Source organism: Plecotus auritus (genome assembly GCF_963455305.1).
Source record: "Plecotus auritus genome assembly, chromosome: 8".
In the NCBI taxonomy this organism is placed as follows: domain Eukaryota; kingdom Metazoa; phylum Chordata; class Mammalia; order Chiroptera; family Vespertilionidae; genus Plecotus; species Plecotus auritus.
Window position 1 is genome coordinate 68,798,279 of NC_137782.1, and position 23,892 is coordinate 68,822,170.

General features: G+C 45.6%; 1 protein-coding gene across 3 annotated transcripts in view; it reads right to left on the bottom strand.

Moving 5' to 3' along the window:
- Positions 1-1,037: 1,037 nt before the first annotated feature.
- The window catches only part of RASSF2 (Ras association domain family member 2), a 34,735-nt gene continuing 11,880 nt past the window's right edge, over positions 1,038-23,892 (bottom strand). For 2 of the 3 annotated variants that reach the window (XM_080685416.1, XM_080685417.1), the window contains exons 2-11: positions 18,345-18,435; positions 16,265-16,340; positions 13,951-14,102; positions 11,300-11,388; positions 9,892-10,052; positions 9,037-9,138; positions 8,057-8,108; positions 7,456-7,577; positions 6,112-6,209; positions 1,038-4,942 (exon numbers count right to left, since the gene is read on the bottom strand). In XM_080685416.1, coding sequence (XP_080541542.1) covers positions 4,873-4,942; positions 6,112-6,209; positions 7,456-7,577; positions 8,057-8,108; positions 9,037-9,138; positions 9,892-10,052; positions 11,300-11,388; positions 13,951-14,102; positions 16,265-16,340; positions 18,345-18,403 — 981 coding nt within the window. In that variant the 5' untranslated portion in view covers positions 18,404-18,435 and the 3' untranslated portion in view covers positions 1,038-4,872. The remainder of the gene's footprint in view (positions 4,943-6,111; positions 6,210-7,455; positions 7,578-8,056; positions 8,109-9,036; positions 9,139-9,891; positions 10,053-11,299; positions 11,389-13,950; positions 14,103-16,264; positions 16,341-18,344; positions 18,436-23,892) is intronic. The other variant, XR_013961486.1, reaches the window with a different exon arrangement.

Genomic DNA, 23,892 nt, shown 5'->3' on the forward strand with positions numbered 1-23,892 from the left:
TGTAATGCCCGCGGATGTGTCCCCCGACATCACCCTGGGAATGCGTAGACACGTTATTGTGGTGATGTAGGGAGACACGCCCCTGGAGAGCACAGTATCAGAGCATTAGCTAAAAAGGAGACCAACAACACTGTTCCCACTGAAGTTGATGTTTTAAAGACCAAAAACCTTTCAACCCAGTCTACATTGCCATCTACATCTACGTCCCGGGCATAATTTGGAAGTTGCACTAAAGGAAATGTTTAATTTACTGTTTACACATTTTGTTCTTTTCTATTTGTTTTAGTTTTAAATTATTTTATTATATTTAAGTTTAATTTGAAAGGCTTTTGTACCTTTCCTTTGTTAGGCAATTTTATTTTGCCTTTGCCATCTTCAATATAAGGTATGTTATTGTGCTATGATTCCTCCATTTTTTGAAGTTTCAAATTATAATAATTAGTGTTTACATTCTTCTTGTTAAAATGTTTGAAATGAATAAAACTATTGAAATAAAAAAAAAAGACCGTACCCTTTTATGTAATGATGTTTACTTTGAATTTATATTAATTCACATAAACACTCCATCCATGCTTTTGTTCCGGCCCTCCGGTCCAGTTTAAGAACCCATTGTGGCCCTCGAGTCAAAAAGTTTGCCCACCCCTGCCTTAGTCTGAGGTCCTACATTTGGTGACTCCCAGGGGGCTGCCTCCAATAGAGGTGGCCTGGCCATTTTATAGACGAGAAAGCCAAGTCCTAGATAAAGGTTCAGTGAGTTACCCCAACAAGTCAGGACAGACATCCAGCCTCATCGAATGATAATGCCCAGCTCTTTCCACTGCAACTCCTGTCTCCACCAGGGCCTGAACTCGACTTACAGAGGAACACTCTCATCTCACTTATTTGGAAAATTACAGACAAGTCCAAGTCCATTCAAACGGTAAACTGCAGGCCAAGAAAATCAACATTCCTCCTGGGTGCACTTTCACATTCCCATCCCACACCCTCATGTAGCACAGAGCTCCCGCCAGGCGACACACACAGACCAGCCACAGGGGACAGCTCTTTGAAAAGTGCTTTATTTAACAAGATCTCAGTCAGATGTATTATAACATATCAAAATGTTACACGGCTCCCTATGAAGCCTTGTCAAATTATGTTAAGATACCTAAACGCATCGATTCATAAGTTCAGAACCAAGCATTAAACCAGGTCATGTACCTTTGCTAAAAGTCAAGTTATGATTAAGAAAAGAACACTTCACAAAGCTAAAACAAGTGGGGAAACCCTTCGGAAACACTAGCAAAAACCCACGGAAACCATCAGCCCGGGAAACAGGTCTGCGATCTGACTCAAAAGTACTAGCAAATGGAGGCTTTCCCTTCATAGCTGTCCGTGTCTTGTGCTCAGTTAAAACACAGGGGGCGCTGTAAGCCCCGTGACGGGGTAAACACTTTCAGTTACATCAGAAAGGAGTGCCGTATTTATTTTTATTTCTATCCAGATAGGACATCTTTCCCATCTTATCTAATTCAAACAAGACTTTGTGTAAAACCATTTAAGTAGAGTCTGGAAAGTTCATGCTGCTGCGTCCGGGCGCTCCAGATCGCTTGTCTCCTATCTCAGCCTGCACATCATAGTTTGGTCAGTATGAGACTGAGATGCCCTTGTTCATATAGAAAGTTATGCCTTGGAGATGCAGCTATGACTCCATGTTCTCCATGCTATAGAGCCTTGAAATAACTGTGGGGGTGGGGGGGGGGTTAAGAGCTTCTCTTTTCTTAAAAGAGCTCCTTGCCTTCTGTGGCCCATCCCCTGCCACTGACAACCAGATAACCACCCAACTCCGCAGAAAACAATTCCTGCCAAGATGTTTTTGCATTGGAGAACAGTTATTTATTTTTTGGTCACTTCATGCCCAAGTGTTTTCTACACTTGTAATAAAATGTCTTTATCTGGGTATCTCCAGGAGAGAGTATGATTTTTTCTTCCCAGTATGGAGGAGACTAGGGTGAAAATAATTCTCTTTGAAGTCTCAGACCAAAATCTCAACCTGAGGTCTCAGCATTTTTTCACGTGGATGGGTAGCTAATCTGAGATCCTCACGCCTCCACCTCCACGTCTAGGTCAAGCCTGTCTAGCCTGGAGACCAGAGTGCACATTTCTCACCAGCCGCACAGACACGCCCATCCTTTGTGCTTTCCAGTCCCTCCCCCAGGTAACCCCACCCCCACCCCTTAACTCATCACCTTCCCACTAATGTGATCACTGAGAAGGTGATCTTGTGCTAGACTCCACCATCACCTGGGGGAGCGGGACCCCCTTCCCAGCCAGATGGACTCAGGTTTTTCTTCATTTGATCACCTTATAACACAAGCCTCTGGCAAAAGAAAGCAATTGTGGCTATACTGCTTTTCACAAGTTAGGGGAAGACCCTACAAATTGGCCTTTGTTCTTCACATGATTTCAGGTTCATTGCACGCAGTTACATAAACCCACACAGATCAGTGGAGAAGTTCAAAGCTGAAGGGCCATGTGATACCGATGAGAAAATCCAGCTCCACACTGTGGAGAAGTATTTGTTTCAGCTGCTGCTGTTTCAAAGAACTTTTCCAAAATTCCTGATTGTGTTTATTAAGGACGTGAGAAATGATCTCTAACCAAGGGTGGGCCAAGATGGAAATGTGTGGCCTCATTAAATGGAACGCATTGTGTAAAATAACAGTTTCCCCTCATATTCATCCCGACGCCCAAGTCTATCTTACCACTTTCTTACAAAGTGACCTGGCAAACCTGACATTTTACAACATTTCCACATTTAACACTATCGTAGTGCTAGTGCAAATTAAAGAGAACTTTGATAACCCAGAAAAAGCTGTCCAGTAAGTTAGTGGTTAGTATTCGCTTGGTGGAAATTCTTCTCCCTGGCCCCCAAGAAGAATCATTGGGGCCAACAAAGGCTTTGAGCACTTCAAAATAACTGGAAGAGAAGTTTTCCAACTCAATTTCTCAAATGCAAAACTCAGGAAGTATGTTTGCATTCACAAAACTGCCCTTTCTCATCGGTAACAAAGGAAGCCTCCCCTCCACCCCTTTTCCCCAATTCTGTGCATGTTGCAAAGCCCACCAACGTGTCTGATTGAGACTAAGGCCCTCCGGATTTCCAGTCCACACCCCACTGGGCTCATGGTGCTGTCCCGACAGAGGAGGTAGGCTTGCTAAGAGACCCTGGCAAAGGGCCAGGTGGCAGCATGCCATCTTTTTGAAAGTCAACAATAAGAGCAGCTGTGAGCCATCTAAAAAGGCCACGAAGGCAGCAGGGGTGGAAGAGAGCAGGAGGGTGACTGGAGCAGTAAAGGCGTTGCTGCAAAGCTCCGCCTTCCTTGCAGGTACCTATCAGTGGTTCTCCTTTCCTCAACTGGCCAGCTCTTCAAACCTTTCCTGGAGAGGAGGTGGAGAAGAGATGGGAAGCGTCGCTACCCCCACAGGGCTCACAGATGCCTGCTGTCAGGAGCTCCTGGCCTTGCTTGGTTGATCTCCACAGCCAGGCACCCTTCTCCAAGCATCTGTCTGCCCCTCATCAAACAGCATCAGTCACACTGGCGTCCAGCTGCCTGGCAATCTTCCCGATGGGGGCCACAGGGGACAGACCGTCCCTGCTGTCCCCTTCCCCCGCTCCCCCCAATTGGGGTCTGCTCTAAAGATCACCGAGGTGGCTGCTCAGAGACGCTGCAATTGAAGTTCCATGCTTGATCTGCACCTTCACAGGGCAGCCCGAAGAGCTTCCCTGGACCCCACAGTGGGTCGGCAGCAGGACAAGTCCTCGTTCTTGGAGTCCATCTTCACAATGCACGGGCAATTTGCAAGAATCCAGCCTTGGAAGGAATAAAGCCTTGACTTCAAACACACAGAAGTGCAGCAAGCTCCCTTGATGATGTGAAGTGGGCTGGGCTCATAGACACCTCTACACTACCCTAAGGAGGCCAGATCAAGCCCAGGCCTGGGTCGCACTAGCCAGTCAGTGCCATGTGCAAACTAGCGAGAGTGAGGCCTGTCTCATGAGATCCTTCCTTCAACTCAAGGAGGCACCAGAGTTGGGGTCAGCAGCTTGGCGTGCTGAGAGGAAGGTGGCCATGGAGGCAAGGACGGAGGCAGAATCCGTTCTCTACAGGCATCCATGTAGTTCATAACACACATCTTTGTTATTTAAAATCCAAGTTTCCAGTGTAAAAACTTGTGGGCTTATTGCAGCTACCCCACTGATGGTTTATCTTTCTCTTCCCATCAGACTTGCCCCAAGTGCATGGGCTGTTATTTTGTTAATTTCCAAGGATCTCACATTCACAGACCCTTCTAGGCTTACAAAGAGAATCCCTACTCATATAAATACCCCAACTGTGAGCTTTCTGAGGCCCCTTCCCTTTCTAAAGATGGACAGATATATGTGGCTGCTCCCAGGCACTTGAGGGGGGAAATTTTTCTTCAGCATAAAACCCCTCAGATTGGTGACTCCCCTGATGTTCCGACCATGAGTAGCACATCCGCCAGCCTCATGGCACTTGTGCTGGTTGTTTGGAATTGAATTGCATGTGACTATATCAGGTAGGCACGTGGACATATATATGTGTGTGGACGTGTGTGTGCACATACACACATTTTGGGTCCCCCTTATAACAAAAATCAAAAGTCCTTGTGAATGAAGGAAAGGAGAAGAGCAGAGATCCAAGGATGGGGAGCTGTCAGCTGGCTTCTCTGTCCAGGCAGCCAATGGTGGCTTGTCAGGAGCTGGAGAAGGTTTTAAGTGCTTCTGTGGAAAGAAGGCACCCAGCTTCCTGTGGGTCTTCTCATGTCATCAGCGGCCATTGTGGTGTCTGGATCCCCTCCTTCTGTGGCTCAGATTGTTTCTGGGGTCTCAGCTATCTCCTCCAGCCTCTGCCGAATCATTAGCCGGAGCACGGTGTACCTGGGAACACAAACAGCCGCGGTGGAGATCAGGAAGCAACACACACCTCCTCTCCACCCTGTTTCCCAACCCAGGTCACAGTGTGGGCGACTGTCCTGTCCCTTTGCTTCTGTCAGTGGCAAAAGTGAACACTTGGCTGCTTGGGTTCATTTCCACAACAGGGTGAGAGGGACTGAAGAAGCTAACTCCAACCTAGATTGCTTTCCTATAGTTAGAACGTCTGGCAAAGAAGGATGAGAAGGTGGAATAACAACAGAAACAATAATAAGGGTTCCATTAGCTGAGTTCTTACTGTGCCCAAGGCACTGTGCGAGTCCTTTATACGCACAGTAGCATATGAACCCTCACCTAGGCTGGACCATATGAAATTATCACTATCTAACTGTTCTTGGGGGGAGGGGGCGCACTACAAAAATGACCACTTCATGTGGTTCAGCCTAATACCAGTTCCTGCATTTTACAGAAGAGGCCATAGCAACTACCAGGCCTGGAGGCCCATGGCTCGCTAGTGAAGGCAATATCCCCATCCCTTCCCTGAACTATAGCAATGCAGGGCTAAAGGGGACATTCCTCATGTTCAGGGCTTTGCACTGCACAGCGAAAGCTATTTTTAAAGTTTGGCGCATAGTAAATGTTCAATAAATGTTAACTGCTATCATACTTGCTATTATCATCGATACAGCAAATATAGCATTGGCTTTATTCTCTAATGGCAAAAACGAATCAATTGTTCTACCACACCCATAAAACACATTTTACTTTATGACTGTGCATTTCAAAAAAAATCATAAAACCCTTTCCAGAGAGAAGTTTTACTGAACTTGCCAACCCAAGTGCAATTTCCATAAGAGAAATGTTAAAAAGGGAGGAAGGTGTGAGGAAAGGACTTCAGAGGTAGGTTGCTCAGGCTCCTCGCCACTGCTAAGACAGCCTGCCTGAAGTCTCCAGAACATTTCCGTGTCTCACATCACACTGAGAAGCAGAGGGACCAAGACACTGAAGTTTGGTGCCCCCAGCTGAGGTTTGGATTCATCAAAGGGAAGGTCCCTAAAGAAGGCTGAGAAGACCCAGGCCCTGCAGCAGCTCAGCCCCAGGCAAGTCGCCTGAACAGAGCCCTCCCACTGAGGCCCCAGGAGAAACCCAACCAGCCACCTGGGGGCCAGGCCTACTTGCGCATCAGCTTCTTTACTTCCCGATCTTCCTCCTCTTGGAGCTTCTGAATGAAGCTTTTAAGGACAGGCATCTCGAACTTTATGTACTGGGCCACCTGGGAAGGAAAAAGTAAGTAATGCTAGGGTGCCTCCCCATCCCAGCATTGTTCCAATGCCTTTGCGCGTCTCTCTCTCCCCTATAAGGCACAGAGCCTTGGGGAACCCATTTCTGCATAGATCCTGGATTTCCTTAAAGGCAGGAGCCATGCCTCATTCTTCCAAGGCTGATATAGAGTCTGCAGTGAAGATCCCTTCATGTACATGACACATATCTCATACCTCGCATTTCTCGTTTCACATGCTGAGGTGATTTATGTCCAACGTGGAATAGCACTTTCTCCTAATTCCATGATGCAGAGAAAGGCCTGAACCCATAACGTTTAATACACCTCTCTGCTCTCCCCTAAGAGAATTTAAGGAACCATGACTCAGAATGATGACTGTGTCTCCTGTCTCAAGTAGGCATCTGAATGTGAGCTTGATCCTGAGATGCTGTGGGTGGGGTGGCTCCCAGGTGAGTTGAAGTTAAACAACCATTTCTTCCTCACCCACCAGAATCCCCACCCTACTCTATCCACTCTTTTCCCTGGAAAAAGTCTATTTCTCCACCCTCTTCATGTTGGGCTTAGCTATGTGACTTGCTTTGGCCAATGGAATGTATATGGACGTGACATACGGCAAATCTGAGTAGAGGCTTCAAATGAGTTTACATGGTTTGGCCTGGTCTCTTGCATCCCAGCCATCGGCCATGAGAAGCATATCCCAGGTAGCCACTGCCCCTTGAACTTGGGTCTCTGAATGAGACATGCAATGCAGATCCTCAACCCACAGCCTAGAGCAGAGCTGCTGCTACCAGCCTGCAGAATCCTGAGCAAAAAGTGTTTGCTGTTGTCAATGGCTAAGATTTGGGGATGTTTCTTACTGTAGCAAAAGCTGACTAATACACAAGATAAGGTAAAATCACTGCTAACTTCTTGAAGTTGCTAAGAGACGGTTTGCAGAAACTTCGCAGCCCTCTTACAGGACCTCAGAAAGGCTCAAGACATTTATTCCTTTTATGGAAATCACTTCGTGCTTGAACATTCCTCCAACAACTCCCACCGGGAATACCCTCAAACTAGTCCCTGCATTTATTCTCCTGGCCCATGGCCATTACTGCTTCGACAAAACCTTGTATTGAGGAATGGCAACAACATGGGGCATGATCCTTAACCAAAAAATCAAGCTCTATCCCAGTTGCAGGTAAACCAAATAAACCCCCACCCTCCTGAGGACAGTCCATCTACTTAAAAGGGGACTCACATCATAGGTGACTTCCTCCACCTGATCCTTCTCCATAAGGAACACTTTGGAGACCTGCTCACACGGGCCCTGGAGGATCCGGGCAATCAGCGGATAATCGGTATTCTTCAGCTTCTGTTTTTCTGGAACCACACACAGCCAAGAGCAGCGCTGAGTTTGGCCTGAGGCCTTTGTCACCATAAGTAGGGGTCAACTCAGGGGCCCAAATGGACCAGGCACCTTAGGAGATGCGGCCATACAAGTCAGGAGACTGATTTGCAAGTGTACAGTTTAATAAATGTTGTTCAATGCAACTGTTCCCTCTCCTCTCCCCAGCAATACTCCTGTGCCTCGAACCCTTTGGAAGATGCTGCAATGGTTGAATTGGTTTATCTGTCTCCAAAAAACTCCAGTTCCTTTTTCAATAGGCAGTTAGGTTCTAGGGCTTGCTTACTGACCACACCTGGCATTCCACCAGCCTTGGAGGCAAGCACCACTTGAAAGTTTCCAAACGATAAACAAGCAAAATGAGGCAAAGGTTGATTTTGTGTATGTGTGTTTTTTAACTTACTATTCTGAGTTAATTAAAAGTCTTAAAGTACACAATGTTCTTCAGACTTACCACCACTGGTATGGACCACGTACAAAGCAAACTCCTCCGCCGAATTCTCAATCTGAATCAGGAGCAAAAGATGCTTGGTGAAAGCACACATTACACATCCGGACCTGAGCCATTCCTGCCTCATCACTGCAAAGCTACATAGTTTTTAGACTCTTTTGAGGGGCGGGCTGTTCATCTGCAGCTCTCTCAGAAGTGATAAGGAAATGGGCTTCAGGTAATGTTATCAGTGATAATAGATAAGAGCTCCCATTTATTGGACTGGGTGAGGTGTTTCTACGTTTTAACACTTTATGTCTTAACTCACCTAATACCTCATAATAGGGTCCTGTTACCCTCATTTTACAGATGAAGAAGCAGAAGCACAAGGAGCTTAAGTAACTTGCCCAACTCATCCAATCAGCAAGTAGGTAGGTGATGGGACGGGATTTGAACCCAGAGCCTGAGCCCTTAGGCCTCTAGGTGACACTGGCTTCCATTAAAATAAGAATACCTGGTCTCCCAAAGATTTATAGTAAGCGGATTGTGGAAACCATATAGAATAACAGGACGTTAAAAACATTCATGCACTATCGTTTGCACATCTTATTGAAGGTTCATTTTCAAAGTCGGTTCCCCAACCTACTTAGTGCACAGGACCCCAAACTAGTTGTCAGGCCCACAGTCCTTCCAGCAGTCCATAAAGCACCCACGGGCTGGAGCCGCTCGGGCTTCTGAGGCCCCAGAATTCCCTGCAAGCCTTGTGGAGCAGGTTCCCTGGCCTCACCTCTGAGCTTCGGATCCAGTCAGTCTGATTCAGGCGTGGGCCTGAGAATCTGCTTTTCTAAGGGGTTCCCAGGTGAAGCTGCTGCCTGGGTCCAAAGAACTCAAACTTCTGCCTGGTGCCCCCCTCACCACACTCTCCACAGCCCCCACCTTTACACCTCTGGGGCCACCAAGGCACATGTGCTGCCTCCTGAAACCAGCCAGCAGAGGGGACTTGCCTTAAATTTGTTGAGCAACAGCTTCAGAACCTGCGGGGTGGTCATGGTGCTGTTGATGCGGACGTTGGTGACGGAGCCATAGGCCGGGGTGAACACCGACGTCTGCCAATAGAGGGGTCCAGCTCAAGGTGCGAGTGGGGACAAGGACGGGGTCTAAAACCGAGGAGTCCCACCCTGTTCCCAGGACTAAAGGGCACAGGGACAATCACACTCAACCTGTGCTCACTGACAGCCCTCGAATAACCTGGCAAGTATTGGGCTTTGTTGTCAACAGAGCCCTCAGTTTTGCCTAACTCGGGAGCTCAAGAGGGCTGATCTCCAAGGGGCAGGGTTGGGGAGGGAACAGGACTAGATAAAGGAGGCCCTCTCTCCCAATAAAACACACAAAGTCCCTTCCACTGCGACTTCAACACAAGGACTCTAACCACTCTTCCACGATGCACCTGCCTCTGGGGTCAGATGTGACCCAGGCAATAGGAGGGAAGGAGGGTCAGCTAATTGAGGTGGAGTCCTAATACCCCCTATCTGAGTCCCACAGCTCTGCTTTTGGGGTGCCCTTAGCTCATGGAAAAGTCAGACCACACAGCAGCTGGGAGGCAGGAAGAGGGTAACCCAGGGATTTGCTGGTATCCGACAAGGGTGTCTGTGGGATCATCTCACCCACCACCTAGGGGGTTTCCTGCTCTGGGATTCCTTGTTTCTCACAGAGCCAGCAGCCCACCCACAACTCAAAGAATGAATGGTAAACACTTGTCTTCCCCGGTGTCTGTCGCCCTGAGGTGTCAGCTGCCTAGGAAGGACCTTTGCCCTCCCCTTCAGGTTGCCCCCTATCCCCTGCCACCCTGTCCCCTCTACCTTGTGGTTGTAGAAATGACCATTAATGGAGAAGCGGTGGCGTCTGATTCGCCGCTGGTCGCTGGTTGTCCTCACATTGCCGCGGCGACGCACCCCAACATCACTGCGTGTGCGCATCAGCTGCGGGGTGTCTTCCTGCACGGGCTTCAGGTCCCTGGAGTCTGAGAGGAAGGGGAAAATGAGCTTTGTCCGCTGGCACCAACATGTGGCAGTTTGTACATGGTACCCCCTTGGTGGCCAATGCTATTGCACCCACTTACTGCCCAAAAATATATTTTATAAAATCAGTATTTCCTACCAGGGGAACAATACAATGCATTACTTACTGAGGCACAATACAAGGTTTAGAGTCCAGACTTCAGAGCCAGACTCCCAGATTCTAATCCCAACTCTGTCATTGCTACGTATCACTAACCTCTCTTGCCTCAGTTTCCTCATTTATAAAATGGGAACAATAACAGCACCCAGCTCATGGGGTTGTTGTGAGGGTTTAAATGAGTCAATGCATGTAAAGCACTTGGAACAGTGCCTGACATAGGGTAAGCATGATAAAAGGACTTGCAAGGTATTGCAAACTGATTATCAAAGTTACAAATGCTCATGGCCTCAGGCCCAGCAATCCCCCTTGAAAGAATCCTGCAGACACAGACAAATGTGTGAAATGATACATCAACAAGGCCACTGACTGCAACCTTGTTTGTCATAGCAAAAGACTAGAAATGATTTCCATGTCTATCGATAGGGAACGATTACAGAAATGGTCATTTTTCCATACGATGGGATACTGCGGAGCTATGAAGAATGCAGAAGTTCTTTATGGATTTGTATGGGAAAATCCTCAAGACAAACTGATATAGAAACAGGGATGTGCAAATGCTACCACTTATATAAAAAGGGGAAGAAAAGAAATGACATCCAGCCGTTAAAGGTCTGAGTGTATATTTGCTCATATTTGCAAAGAATATCTCAGGAGGATGCCTTGGAGTTGCTTCTATGGAGAGAACCACAATAATAAGTAGATGAAATGGAAAACTTTTCATTCTTTTTAATATTTCTGAATCTTGAGCCATGTGGATTTTATTTATTCAAAAAGTAAATAACATGCCAAAACCGGTTTGGCTCAGTGGATAGAGCGTCGGCCTGCGGACTGAAAGGTCCCAGGTTCGATTCCGGTCAAGGGCATGTACCTTGGTTGCGGGCACATCCACAGTAGGAGGTGTGCAGGAGGCAGCTGATCGATGTTTCTCTCTCATCGTTGTTTCTAACTCTCTATCCCTCTCCCTTCCTCTCTGTAAAAAATCAATAAAGTATATTAAAAAAAAAAAAGTAAATAACAGTTTACAGCATCTACCACATCAGTCTTCACATGGCTGGCCCCCAACTGGAGGCTCCTCCCACTAGGGGGTACCTGTGGGGCTTGACATCTGGTCACTCTCAGCCGGAGCATCCACCTCTGTGATCTGAATGTCGGGCATGGTGATGGGCTTCAGGATGGTGCTGGGGGCAGAAAACAAACAAAGAGAGGCGGCTTCAGCCCCTGTGGGGAGACGCCCCAAACCCACCCCACCCCACACCTGCACAGGGAGCACTTTGCTTGTTCCGGCTGGGGACCAGCACACATCAGGTGATAAAGGATTTGGGTGGGCTGTGCTGAGTGTGCCATGAGGTTGGCCCAGCTCCAGGCTGAGCCCTGGGTGGGGCGGGAGGTCTGGAGGGAGAAGACGCTCATTCCCAGCAGCTGCAGCAACATAAGCACCCAATTCATCAAGCGCAGGGTGGGGAACAGCAAAGAACAAAATCCGTGTGTTCCCTGGGCTGAGTTTCTAAGCACGTGCAGGTTCTATAGCTTATCTGGAAATCCCCAATAATGGTCATTCATTTCTTGGGACAAGATTCCAGTTCTGACCCACTTCTGTTAGAGGAGTAACTCAGAAACTGCTTCTAGCATCTAAAAGGCATGGAAAATAAGAGGCTGCCTGCCATGGGCCAGGGCAGCTTTGGAAGGGGCGCCGATAATAATGTTCTCGGGGTTGCAGGGACTGAGCCGTGCTCGTGAGCCACACTGGAGAAAGGGCCACAAGCAGGCAGTCTGAGCTGAGACCTGGTATTGTCATAACTGGCAAATAACTCCTCAAAGCCAAAAGGACAATGGGAGCAGCTCCAAGAAACATACCCAAAATCAACAGAGGATTTTGCCAGAAAGGAGAATAATATTTAACAATTAGGACAATCCCCTGGAGAGAAGAGCATGGTCTCCCTGGGACCCAGTAGACAGATAGGACTCATGTTCAGGGAATGATAGTTTTAAGGGAAGAGAATTAAAACTGAACATCTGGCCCAGACGATGTGGCTCAGTGGTTGAACATCGACCAATGAACCAGGAGGTCACAGTTTAATTCCCCATCAGGGCACGTAAGGGTTGCAGGCTATATCCCCAGTAAGAGGTGTGCAGAAGGCAGCCAATCAATAATACTCTCTCATCATTGATGTTTCTCTCTCTCTCTCTCTCTCTCTCTCTCTCTCTCTCTCTCTCTCTCTCTCTTCCTCTCTGAAATCAATAAAAAATATATTTAAAATTGAAAATCTATAGGAACTTCCTATTGTATTATAAATTGTGAACTTCTGACCCCAGATGGAACTGGTCAGAGCCTCTCAGGACTGGTGAACACTGGGCACCTTCTCTGTCCAGAGCCCTCGTTCTGGCTGGAGCAGAAACTGGTTTCAGCATCCTTCTTAACACAGTGGTCCAGGCATCCACTTTATCACAGCAGGCATCTGGGACAACATTATTTCCATTCCTGAAAACTCTCTCACAGTAGTTGGAGGTTTCAAGAACCAACCAACACCAGCTTTGTGCTACAGGGAAGGGAAAAGGAACAAATGTGGGGAAAGAAGGACCCTTTAGCAGGCCCAGCCAAAGGCCACATGGTCTAATGGAATTTCAAAAATCATCTTACTTTGGGAACAGAATGTAACCTAGTTTGGGGGTCAGGGTGGGACTGTGGGAAGGGTTTGGCCCACTGGAAACCAAGCACCGTAAACGTTCTGAATGCAAAGCAGAGTGTGGAACCAGCAAAATCAGAGCCATGACCAGCCACCCCAGCGTCTGATGGGATGGGCAGACTTTCCTCCTTGAATTCCCTTGGAAAACAACCAGGTCCGCTCCAGGACTTGGCTACATGTGGGTTCCTCTCAATTTTAGAGAAAGATCACATTGGCTGTGGAGTTTAACAAAATGTTCAAGGTGGCCAACAGAGAGGGCTTGGTTCTCATGTCAAATAGAAAAAACATCAGTGTGGTTTTGGCCGAGAAGTTGGCACGCTCCACCCATGCTCTGGCCAGAAGGCAGTCAGCATCAGCAAGTTTCAAGATGGCACAAGGCTAGTCACTTGACCCTGAAAACTGAAGTCCCGGAAAGACAGCAAGGAGGGCGTGCCTTCCCAGAACCCTCAATCTCCTTTGGTGGTGAAGGGAGGGGAGAAACAGGCGTGTCTTTGCAGACCTTCCAGGGGGGGCTCAGAAGAGAGGACCTCCCAGTCGACGGACCATCACACCACCATCCACCTCTCTTGGCCACCTCGCACGTGGTGTGACATTCATTTCCTTGTCCACATCCCCCCAAGACACGGAAAGCCCTAAATGTCTCCAGAGCAGGGTCTCTCTATGAGGTGGGCCCCGTGGGGAGGCTGCTGGGGCCCCAGGTGTCCTGTCAGACATCTGCAGGCTGGGCCTGGCTGGACACTACCAGCACCTCTCAGAGGCTCTGGAATTCTCCACGAGGGAGGACACATTGCTCACCCAGGCTTTGGTACTTCCCTCTGACTCAGCATCTCCCCTCCTCACTCTGACTGTCACTCAGTAATTGTGGTGACAGGTTTCATGGAAGCCTGATCACACCAACACCTGCCCCTTTCTCCTTATCCCATAGCAGAGCAGGTGGACAATGGAGGAGGTAGGAATGGGAGCGGGGGTCAAGGCTGGCTGGAAGAAGGTGGCATCTACCTGCTCAAGAACACACAGAACCCCCAGACATCCCCAGTTCCATCCCTCCTCACTCACCCCTGAGCCCCCAAGTTACAGCCAGAGTGCCAGGAGGAAGAGGAGGGAGGGGGGCGAATGCGCTCGTTGTCATCCTGCATCTGCAGACGGATGGGCCGGCGCAGCCCCCAGGAGATGTTCAGCAGCCCCTCCACGATGAACTCATCTTCTTCCTGCCACAAAGCAATTGGTGCAGTGAGTCCAGCAGAAAAGCCCTGTGGAAGCCAGCATCACCCTGGGGGACAACGGACAGGATCCTGGCTGGGTCCTGGCTGGGTGCACGTGAGTTATATTCACACCCCAGCTCCCAGACTCTCTCCACTCTAAACCACCCTGAGGGTGACCTGGCAGGTGAGCACACAAGTTGCCTCGAAATTCAAGTACACATGTGCAAATTGTAAGAACGGAGTGTGTTGGTGTTTGTGTTTTTTTTTTTAATACTAATGACTTTAAAGAAAGAAGAATACATCTCTTAAAGTAAATGACACTAGCCTTGCTAACAGAATTAGCTTTTTTCTCCTCCCCCACTATGGAAAAAACGATGTCTTTAGCTACAACATATATTTAGCAATCTGACCTGCTGGTTGAAGGAGATTTAAAGTAACATTTCCCCAAGTTTATTCTACAGAATACACAGAACACCTAGCAGAATACAGAATCCTCTAGCACAGTGGTTCTCAACCTTCCTAACGCCGCGACCCTTTAATACAGTTCCTCATGTTGTGGTGACCCCCAACCATAAAATTATTTCTGTTGCTACTTCATAACTGTAATTTTGCTACTATTATGAATTGTAATGTAAATATCTGATATGCAGGATGTCTTAGGCGACCCCTGTGAAAGGGTCATTCGACCCCCAAAGGGGTCGCGACCCACAGGTTGAGAACCGCTGCTCTAGCAGATCAGTTGTTACCTTTAAAAGGGTGTCACATGATCATGTGTTGGGAGATGCTGTTAATCAGAATTCTTAACAGCAGAACTTCCCAGAGCCTATAATAAGCTTACGTGCTAGATTGTGACTATCCAAGAAGTGAATAAATCTTGCAAAAATTCCAAATTTACACTCAAGGGTCGTTCACTAATAAGTTAAATGTGAAACCCTTTTAAGGGCATTTGCATGATCCGGAGAAATGGATCTCATTTACGACCATGAAACTCTTTGATTACCAAGCATGTTGGGAATTTATTCTATAGGACACACCCGAGAAAGCTGTTTAAGGACTAAAATCTTGTTAGTGGCCCAACCAATAATCAGTAGAAGCTTTGAGATCAATGCCTAAAAGGGTCAGGCCTTCGTCTCCAAGTCGCAGAAAAATCTATTTGGGGCAGGGCCCACAGACGTCAGACCCGAGCCATGGACACATCTTCAGGACAAGCCCCCTGGGTGAATATGATACCTGTCCAGGGGACAACTAACCTGAGCCCCAGGATCATCCTTAGAGAGGGAGAGGGAATAAAAGAATGTAGAAGAGCTGAGCAACTTTAGGACATTTGTGGATCTTGGGGAGAAAGGCTTTAATTAAGTACAGGCTACATATATGGCCTTCTAGATGGTCAAGGCTGGCATCATTGCTTTAATTACATTCCTATAAGACAGAATTTAATCCAAAGTAGGGCTTTGCCTAAATGGGATTATTTGAGGGACACAGAGAAGGCCACTGCATCCACATCCTATCCCCAACCAATCTGTCTTAGTAGCTGAAATTCTACCAACTGCTATCTTTTTCTATGGATTAAATCACCATGGCTTGATAACCTGAAAATGTGTTTAGAAGGGTATTACACATACCTTCTTATCAGTCAAGAACACTTGAGTATAAATTACTCTGCCAGGCTCCTATATAACTCACCATCTATCTGATAACAGGTTTTACAGAAATGGATACAAGATGAGTAAGCTTAGATGCAGGATGGGGGCTGGGGAAAGACAGATGGATAACAAGTGGCTTTCCAAGAAGACACCCTAGGAAGGCTGCTGCAGTTTTAGAGAAAGGCGAAGGGTACCACCCAGAGCTTAGATGATTTACCCGGGTTGCTGCAACATAAGACGTAGGCCAAAATGTGTAAACATAGAGGACTGGGAAGTACCTGAATTGCCCCAAGTGAAGAAGCCTGCTTGGAAGCCATCTGAAAGGATCATTTCATAAAAGCCTCCCTTTGGAGATTCCCCCCAGTCAGGCTAGTGCTAGCCCTATATGAGAGGCCACTCACTGTGGCAGGAGGGACAGGGGTCCAGGATACAGGGCATCTCAGACCCAGGACACATGGAGACAAAGACTGGGCTGGCCCACCAGAGAAGGAGCCTCACAACAGGCCATCCCTGGGGCCTCCTCACCTCACGGTGTCGGAGCTGCAAATTCTGGCCTTCATAGTACAGGTTGTAGGTCTTCAGATGCAGGAGAAGCTCATTCCTTAGGCGAAAAAATATAAGAGGTAAAACATTCTTAGCTGAAGCCACTTACAATGCAGTTGTTCCCTCTTTTTCTCACCTCTAACCTGGCCTCATTCACCCTAGTCTGGGTGCTTGTCCACACATGTGTGTACACACACAGACACACAGACACACAGACACACAGACACACACACACACACACACACAGGGTCTACCACCACCCCCGTTGCCATCTTCCCCCAGGATTAAGATCAATAGTAAACACCACCTAGGACAGACGGAATGTAAGGAGCAAACCTAGAAAACCAAGGTGGGCCTTGTCTGCTGGCGGAGGTGGGCAGCCCCGACGCTACCCTCCAAACCCCAGTAAATGAGCTCACAGACAGGCCTTCTGCCTCTCAGCCTTTCCTCCCTCGTGCATGCTGGGAGTTAGGAGAGGACAATCGCTGGAGGCTTTTTTCGTGAGACTCTGAAACTTCTGGGCTTTTGAGAATGCTTCATAGACACGGACTTATGCTTCATGGACATGACCTGATCACGTGTTTAAAAACTTACAAACTCCCAGCGATGGTGAATGGATGAATAAAGGCAGCTACAGTCACACAACAAAATATTAGATGGCAATGAGAATATGAATAAACTACACACGACATAGATGAATCTCACAGATGTTATGCTGAGTAAAAGCCAGACACAAAAGAGCACATATTGTATGATTCCATTTATATAAAGTTTGAAATGGGTGTTAGAATTCGGGATAGTGGTTCACCTTGGGGAGCAGTTACTAGAAGTGGGAATGAGAGGGTTTCTGGGCCCTGGCAATATTCTATTCTAGGTGCTTTTCATTTATTTAAAGAAAGTTTTTTAACTTACAAGCCTGTTACCAGGCTTTCTTAGCTGCTAAATACTGATTTCCAGGTGTTCCACCTGGGACCCAGCTCTACTGAACCTGGGAGAGAGAGGGCTTCATCCCTCTGTGATCAGGGTGAGCCCTCATCAAACCTAAGAATAGTCTGATTGAGTTTTGTCTAAAAATGTATGGTGGTGCACGAGGGCTCAAAGGGAGAGAAGCTTGAGGAGTCTGCTAGTTGCTTTTGTCTATTCTCAGACAAGGGGCAATGGAGCCATTCAGTGGAGATATTTGGGGCCATGCCAGAGATCAAAGCTGGCTGGAAATTCTAAGAAGCTCTTGACAAGCTAAGTCCAGATAAATTGGAGTAATTCTACACAAGCCTAAATGAATTAGTGAAAAATGTGACTCCAAATAACGTAAACCAAAAAACTGTTGGTACTTTTGAACACACAAATCTGAAACTAGGATGCAAAATTACTGGTCAGGAGAAGTCCCCGGGGAAATCCTTCAATGTAGTGATAAGAATGATCCATATCTCACACAAGATGTGTCTATAGATGGCCAAGTGTGTCTTTAAAAATTAGCACAATTTGGACTCAGAAAAATTAAACATTTAATTAAGATAGAGAGCTTCCAGGATGTGTAAATCTCTGTGCTGAATATAAATATATAACCTGAAACTTATAATTCAAAAAAAGTCCATTTTGGCTCAGCCCCGTCACATTAGCAAAAAGCTGAGTTCAGGAGATTTTATTGCCTATAAAGCAATAACACTGTCTTCTCCTTTTCAGGGGGAACCTGTGATTTAGCCAGAACTGCAGCAGTACAGGGACACAACTCAGCTGGGACTCCCCGGGAGACACCACAGACAGGACAGTGAGCAGCCACTGCTGACTCCTCCTCCTGGAAGCCCTCCAGGACACCATCTCTTCTGAGCTTTCAAAGGTGCCATATCTTAAAGGCCCCCCTTAGTTCACTCTCTATAGCCAGACTTTGGGGGCGTGTTATCTAGAGCAGCAGCCTTGCTGATGCTTTTACTAGTCCACACTCAGCTACTTACTTAGCTCTTTCTCACACACAAGAGCCTCAGCTCTCTCATGTACAGAGGAGGCATCTCTGCCAGTGGCTTCCATCCACATGGGGACACAACACGACAGCAAAAAGACTTACTTGGAAATGTATTTATCTTTTCCACATGGGACAAGGGAAGTTTGGTGACTGTAATCCATTCTTATTTTCTCTTTTCATCAGAAGGAGAGACCTGTATTTGAAAGGAGAAGGCAGAGGTTAGAGTTAGGTTGTGTCCTTAGGAATAAGCAAAAGTTGGGCCAGGGGACCAGGGTGTGTGGCTCTCTGTCCCCCTTCCAGACCCACAGCCTGGGCAGCCCAAAGGTGACCCAGGGCTAGTGAGATGCCACACTGCTGGCTGCTGCCTCTGCTTGCCACAGCCTCGGAGAGAAAAAACGCCCAAAGGGAAGATGACCACCGTGGACAGCTCCAGAGCAAGTGCCCTAGCCACAGAGAATGTTGACACCCAACTTGGTTCCAAGGTCAACCAGTGAGTCATCCCTGAAGAGACCTTCAAACACAGAATAGAGATTCATCTGACAGGAAGGCTCAGATTCCACTGAGGCACACGAAAGATTGGTAAACCACCTAAAAATGCCCAAACAGAGCTGGGGGCAAAAACTGGCAGCATACACATCTATAACCACCATTAAAATATGATACTGTGAAGGCAAATGAATTACCTGGGAAAATGACAATACATTAAGAAAACACATGCTACACAACTATGAGTCTACTTTTGTTTAAAATATATGTAAGCAAGAGGGATATAGAGGGGGAAAGGGAGATATCTTTAATACTATCAATAATAAGAATATGTTTTAAAAAATATATATGTAAGCATAAAATATTAATATATATATACATTTACTTGAATAAATATATATTCAGATTTCAATTATATATATGCAGTCAGGTCACAACGTCATCGATTGTTTCTGTAACTTTAAGCAAAATGATGTATAATGACACAATTTTACCATAGGTTAATTGATATAAACAAGAGTTAAGTTCCTAAGGTATTTCATCAACATTATAATGAAATGCCATAGAATGAAATGACATTAATCAAATGAAAGATTAAAATCATATGATCATCTCAACACATGAAAAAAAAGGCATTTAACAAAATCCAACATCCTTTCATGATAAAAATTACAACATATTCAGTATAAAAAGAATGTACTTCAACATAATAAAGGCCACATATGACAAGCCCACAGCTAACATCATACTCAACAATGAAAACTGAAAGCTTTTTTTCTATGAACAGGAACAAGATAAGTGTACCCACTCTCACGGTCCTATTCAACATAGTACTGGAAATCCTCGCCAGAGCAATCAGGCAAGAAAAATAAATAAAAGGCATCCAAATCAGTAAGGAAGAAGTAAAATTATCTCTGTTTGTAGATAATATGATCTTACATTAAAGACTCCACCAAAAAATCTATTAGAATTAATCAATGAATTCAGTCAAGTTGCAGCATCCAGAATCAACATACAAAAATCAGTTGCATATCTATACACTAACAACAAACTATCTGAAAAGAAATAAAGAAAACAATTCCATTTACAATAGCATCAGAAATAATAAAATACTTAGGAATAAGTTTAAGCAAGGAGTTGAAATATCTGCACACTTAAACTTATATGACTTCGATGAAAGAAATTGAAGAAGAATAGTGTTAAAATGTCAATATTACCCAGAGCTATCTCCAGATCCAATACAATCCCTACCCAAATTCCAATGGCATTTTTCACAGAGATAAAATAAAATAAAATATACTAAAATTTGTATGGAACCACAAAGACCTCAAATAGGCAAAGCAATCCTGCCAAAGAACAGAGCTGGAGGCATCAAACTTCCTGATTTCAAACTATACTGCAAAGGTCTAGTCACCAAAACAGTATGATACTGGCACATAGACCAATGGAACAAAATTAAGAGTACAGAAATAAACCCATGCATATACAGTCAACTAATATTTGACCAGGGGAGCCAAGAATACTTAGTGAGGAAACAACAGTCTCTTCAATAAATATTGGGAAAGCTCGATACTCACATGCAAAAGAATGAAATTGGACCCTTATTTTACACCACTTAGAAAAAATAATTTGAAATCGATTAGACTTAAATGTAAAACCTGAAATGGTAAAAATTCTAGAAAAAAAAAACACACAGAGAAAAAGCTCTGGACATTGATCTTGGCAACATTTTTTCTGGATGTGACACTAAAAGCACAAGCAAGAAAAGCAGAAATAAGTGAGACTACATCAAACTGAAAAGCAAAGAGAACAACCAGCAAAATGAAAAAGCAACCTACAGAACAGGAAGAAATATTTGCAAATCATGTGTCTTGTAAGTGATTAATATCCAAAATATATAAGGAACGCATATTAACTTAATAGCAAAAAAATATGAATAATCCAATTTAAAAATGAATAAAGGGCCTGAATAGACAAGTCTACAGAGAGCACATACAGATGGCCAACAGACATATGAAAAGATGCTCAACATCATTAATCATGAGGAAAATGCAAATTAAAACCACAATGAGATATGACCTCACACCTGTCAAAATGGCCATCATCAAAAAATCAGCAAGCAACAAATGTAGGTGAGGATGTAGAGAAAAGGGAACTTTCATGCACCATTGGTGGGATATAAATTGGTGCAGCCACTATGGAAAACACTATGGAAGTTCCTCAAAAATTAAAAACAGAGCTGCCAGATGACCCATCAATTCTACTTCTGGGTATTTATCTGAAAACACACACACACACACACACAGAGAGAGAGAGAGAGAGAGAGAGAGAGAGAGAGAGAGAGAGAGAGAGAGGGAGAGGGAGAGAGAGAGAGGGAGAGAGAGAGAGAGATACAGAAACAACCTAGATGTCCATCAATAGGTGAATGGATAAAAAAAGATATGATATAGCCTGGCTAGTGTGGCTCAGTGGTTGAATGTCAGCCCATGAACCAAGAGGTCATTAGTTCAATTCCCGGTCAGGGCACATGCCCAGGTTGCAGGCTCAATCCCCAGTAGGGGATGTGCAGGAGGCAGCTGGTCGATGTTTCTTTCTCATTGATGTTTCTATCTCTCCCTCCCTCTCCCTTCCTCTCTCTCTAAAAATCAATAAAAACATACAAAAAAAGATGATACATATAATGGAATATTACTCATTAATAAAAAATAATGAAATCTTGCCATTTGCAGCAACATGAATGAACCTACAGGGTATTATGCTAAGTGAAATAAATCAGACAAGACAAATACCATATGATTTCACTTATAAATGGAATCTAAAAAATTAAGTGAATAAATGAAACAAAACAAACAGACCCATAGATATAGAGAACAAGCTGATGGTTGCCAAAGGGGAAGAACGTGTGGGGTGGGGAAAAAAACAAAACGAGAAGGCATAATAAAAATACCAATCTGTAAAAATTTTAAATTTCTGTTTAAAAAAAAAATTTCCCTACCCAAAGTCAAAAGGCAAATAACAAATTGGAAGAAAATATTTACAAAATGTGACAAAAGGCTAATGTCCTTAATATGTACAGGGCTTTAATAAATCAGAAAGAAAAAGATTCTACACTCAGTAAAAATTGGTCAAAGGACATGAACAGACAATTCGAAGAAAAATAAACACAAATAGTTAATAAACTATGAAATCTTTCTCATCACTATATTTTTACCTACCAACTGATATGAAGCAAATAGCAAATCATAGCATACTAGATATATTAGAATTTCACTTTTAGTTAAAATTATTCAATTAGCCCTTAAGAGTCATAGCTGCATTGCAATGCAATGTAGTCATGTCCTGGGGCCTGCAAGCCTGCCTGTAAAGCAAGTTTCAGAAGGTATACTCAGCTTAAGATAACAGAAGAACATACCGTGTGAAGAATGGAAGGCAAAGCTCTGTTCTTTTCTTACTGTTCTTAGGATAATGTCTCTGACTCACAACCCCAAGATGTGTTATCTCCCATAGTCAAGTAGACCCAGACAAGATGCCCCCAGGAGTTGAAAAAAAAAATCAGGTTGCTGAAGCTTGAGTAAGAACTGACCAATCAACACAGCCCAGGACCCTGAGCCCCTCACTCATGATTTCTGTTCTGTGAAACCCTTTGTCTGTAAAGCATTGAGGAGCTCGGGTTTTTCCAGCACAAGCTGCCCAGTCTCCCCTGCGTAGCGCTATACAATAACCGCCACTCTCTTTCACTGCACCCAGTGTCAGCGCAACTGGCTACCTGCAGCGCCGGTGGACAAACTCTTCTCCGTTACAGATATAAATCAAGTAGTCATGAGGCACAGATGCGGGAATTCTCCAAGACTTTTGGTCACTCTCAATCTGTTGGGTGATCCTACCAGGGCCATCGCTATAAATCCAACCTATAGGCTCATGTTGCCCAATCTTTGTCTCCAGCCTGACTCCTCCCCACCTTTTTTCTTGGTACTTTTACATTTCTTGGGTTAAAAGTGTTAGGAAAATACTTACATCGCCTACCACATTGTTGAACTGAAATTACAGGTAACTGATTACAGGACCCAAACAAGCCCCTCCTTGGTCTGCCTCAAGGACAACATCTGCATCTCCCTCCACAAACTTTCCAACCATCACCACAAATCACTGGTTATTCCAGCCAGCTATGGGGTGGAGGGGACAGAAAAAGTAAAGCCAGCTAAATTTACATACACTTTAAGGCCAACACAGCAGCAGAGCTGACAAAAGGCCGGAAATTCAGGTTCAGTCCGAGACTCCTTAACAGAGCATTGTTTCTCACATAAGGAAGGGCCAAAGGAAGACCATTGATGGGCTGGAATGTGGAGGACACTTCCTTTGAGGGGCTTGCCAATATCTGCAGCCTTGGAGAGAGGGATTCGCTCAGCTGGCTGGTTGCAACTCTGTTATTACTAAGACTTTAAGGCCCCGTCCTGGCCAGTGTGGCTCATTGGTTAGAGGGTCAGCCTGCGCATGGAAGGGTCTGGGGTTTGATTTCCAGTCAAGGGAGCCTGCGGGAGGCAGCCAATCAATGTGTCTCCCTCACATCAATGTTTCTCTTTCTCTCTCTCTCTTCTTCCCTCCCTCTTCCTCTCCCACCTTCCCTTCCTTCCAATCTCTCTAAAAATCAGTGGGAAAATATCCTCAGGTGAGAATTAACAACAACAACAAAAGTTTTTTAAAAAAGAATTTACGGCCCCTACCTGGACTCCAAAATGCCTTGTAAGAATCATTTACAAGAGCCAAGGTGGGACGGGAGCCTCCCAGGACCTAATCCTGTTGGAGACACATTGGGGCCACCAACCAGTCAGTCTCTGGCACTGACTACATGCCCTGGCAGAATAGTCCAGGTTCTCCTCAGCTCCATTAAATGCCTGGGCGATGCCATCCAGCCTGTCCATGGGACCTAATGTGTCCCATGTGGAGGCCCATCCATACTTGCTGCCTGCTTCAAAGACAACCTGGAGGTAAGACCCTCCCTAAGATTCAAGAGAATGCCTTGACAAAGGAAAGATTACTAAGCCATTAAGTATGATGACCCCAGCCATAGAGAACTTTCTGGGCCTGCGTTTCACCCACTGTGAGTGTGCCCACGCTCCTCCTCAGACCCAAGCACCCTCACATGTTTTCTGGACCCTGATCCAAA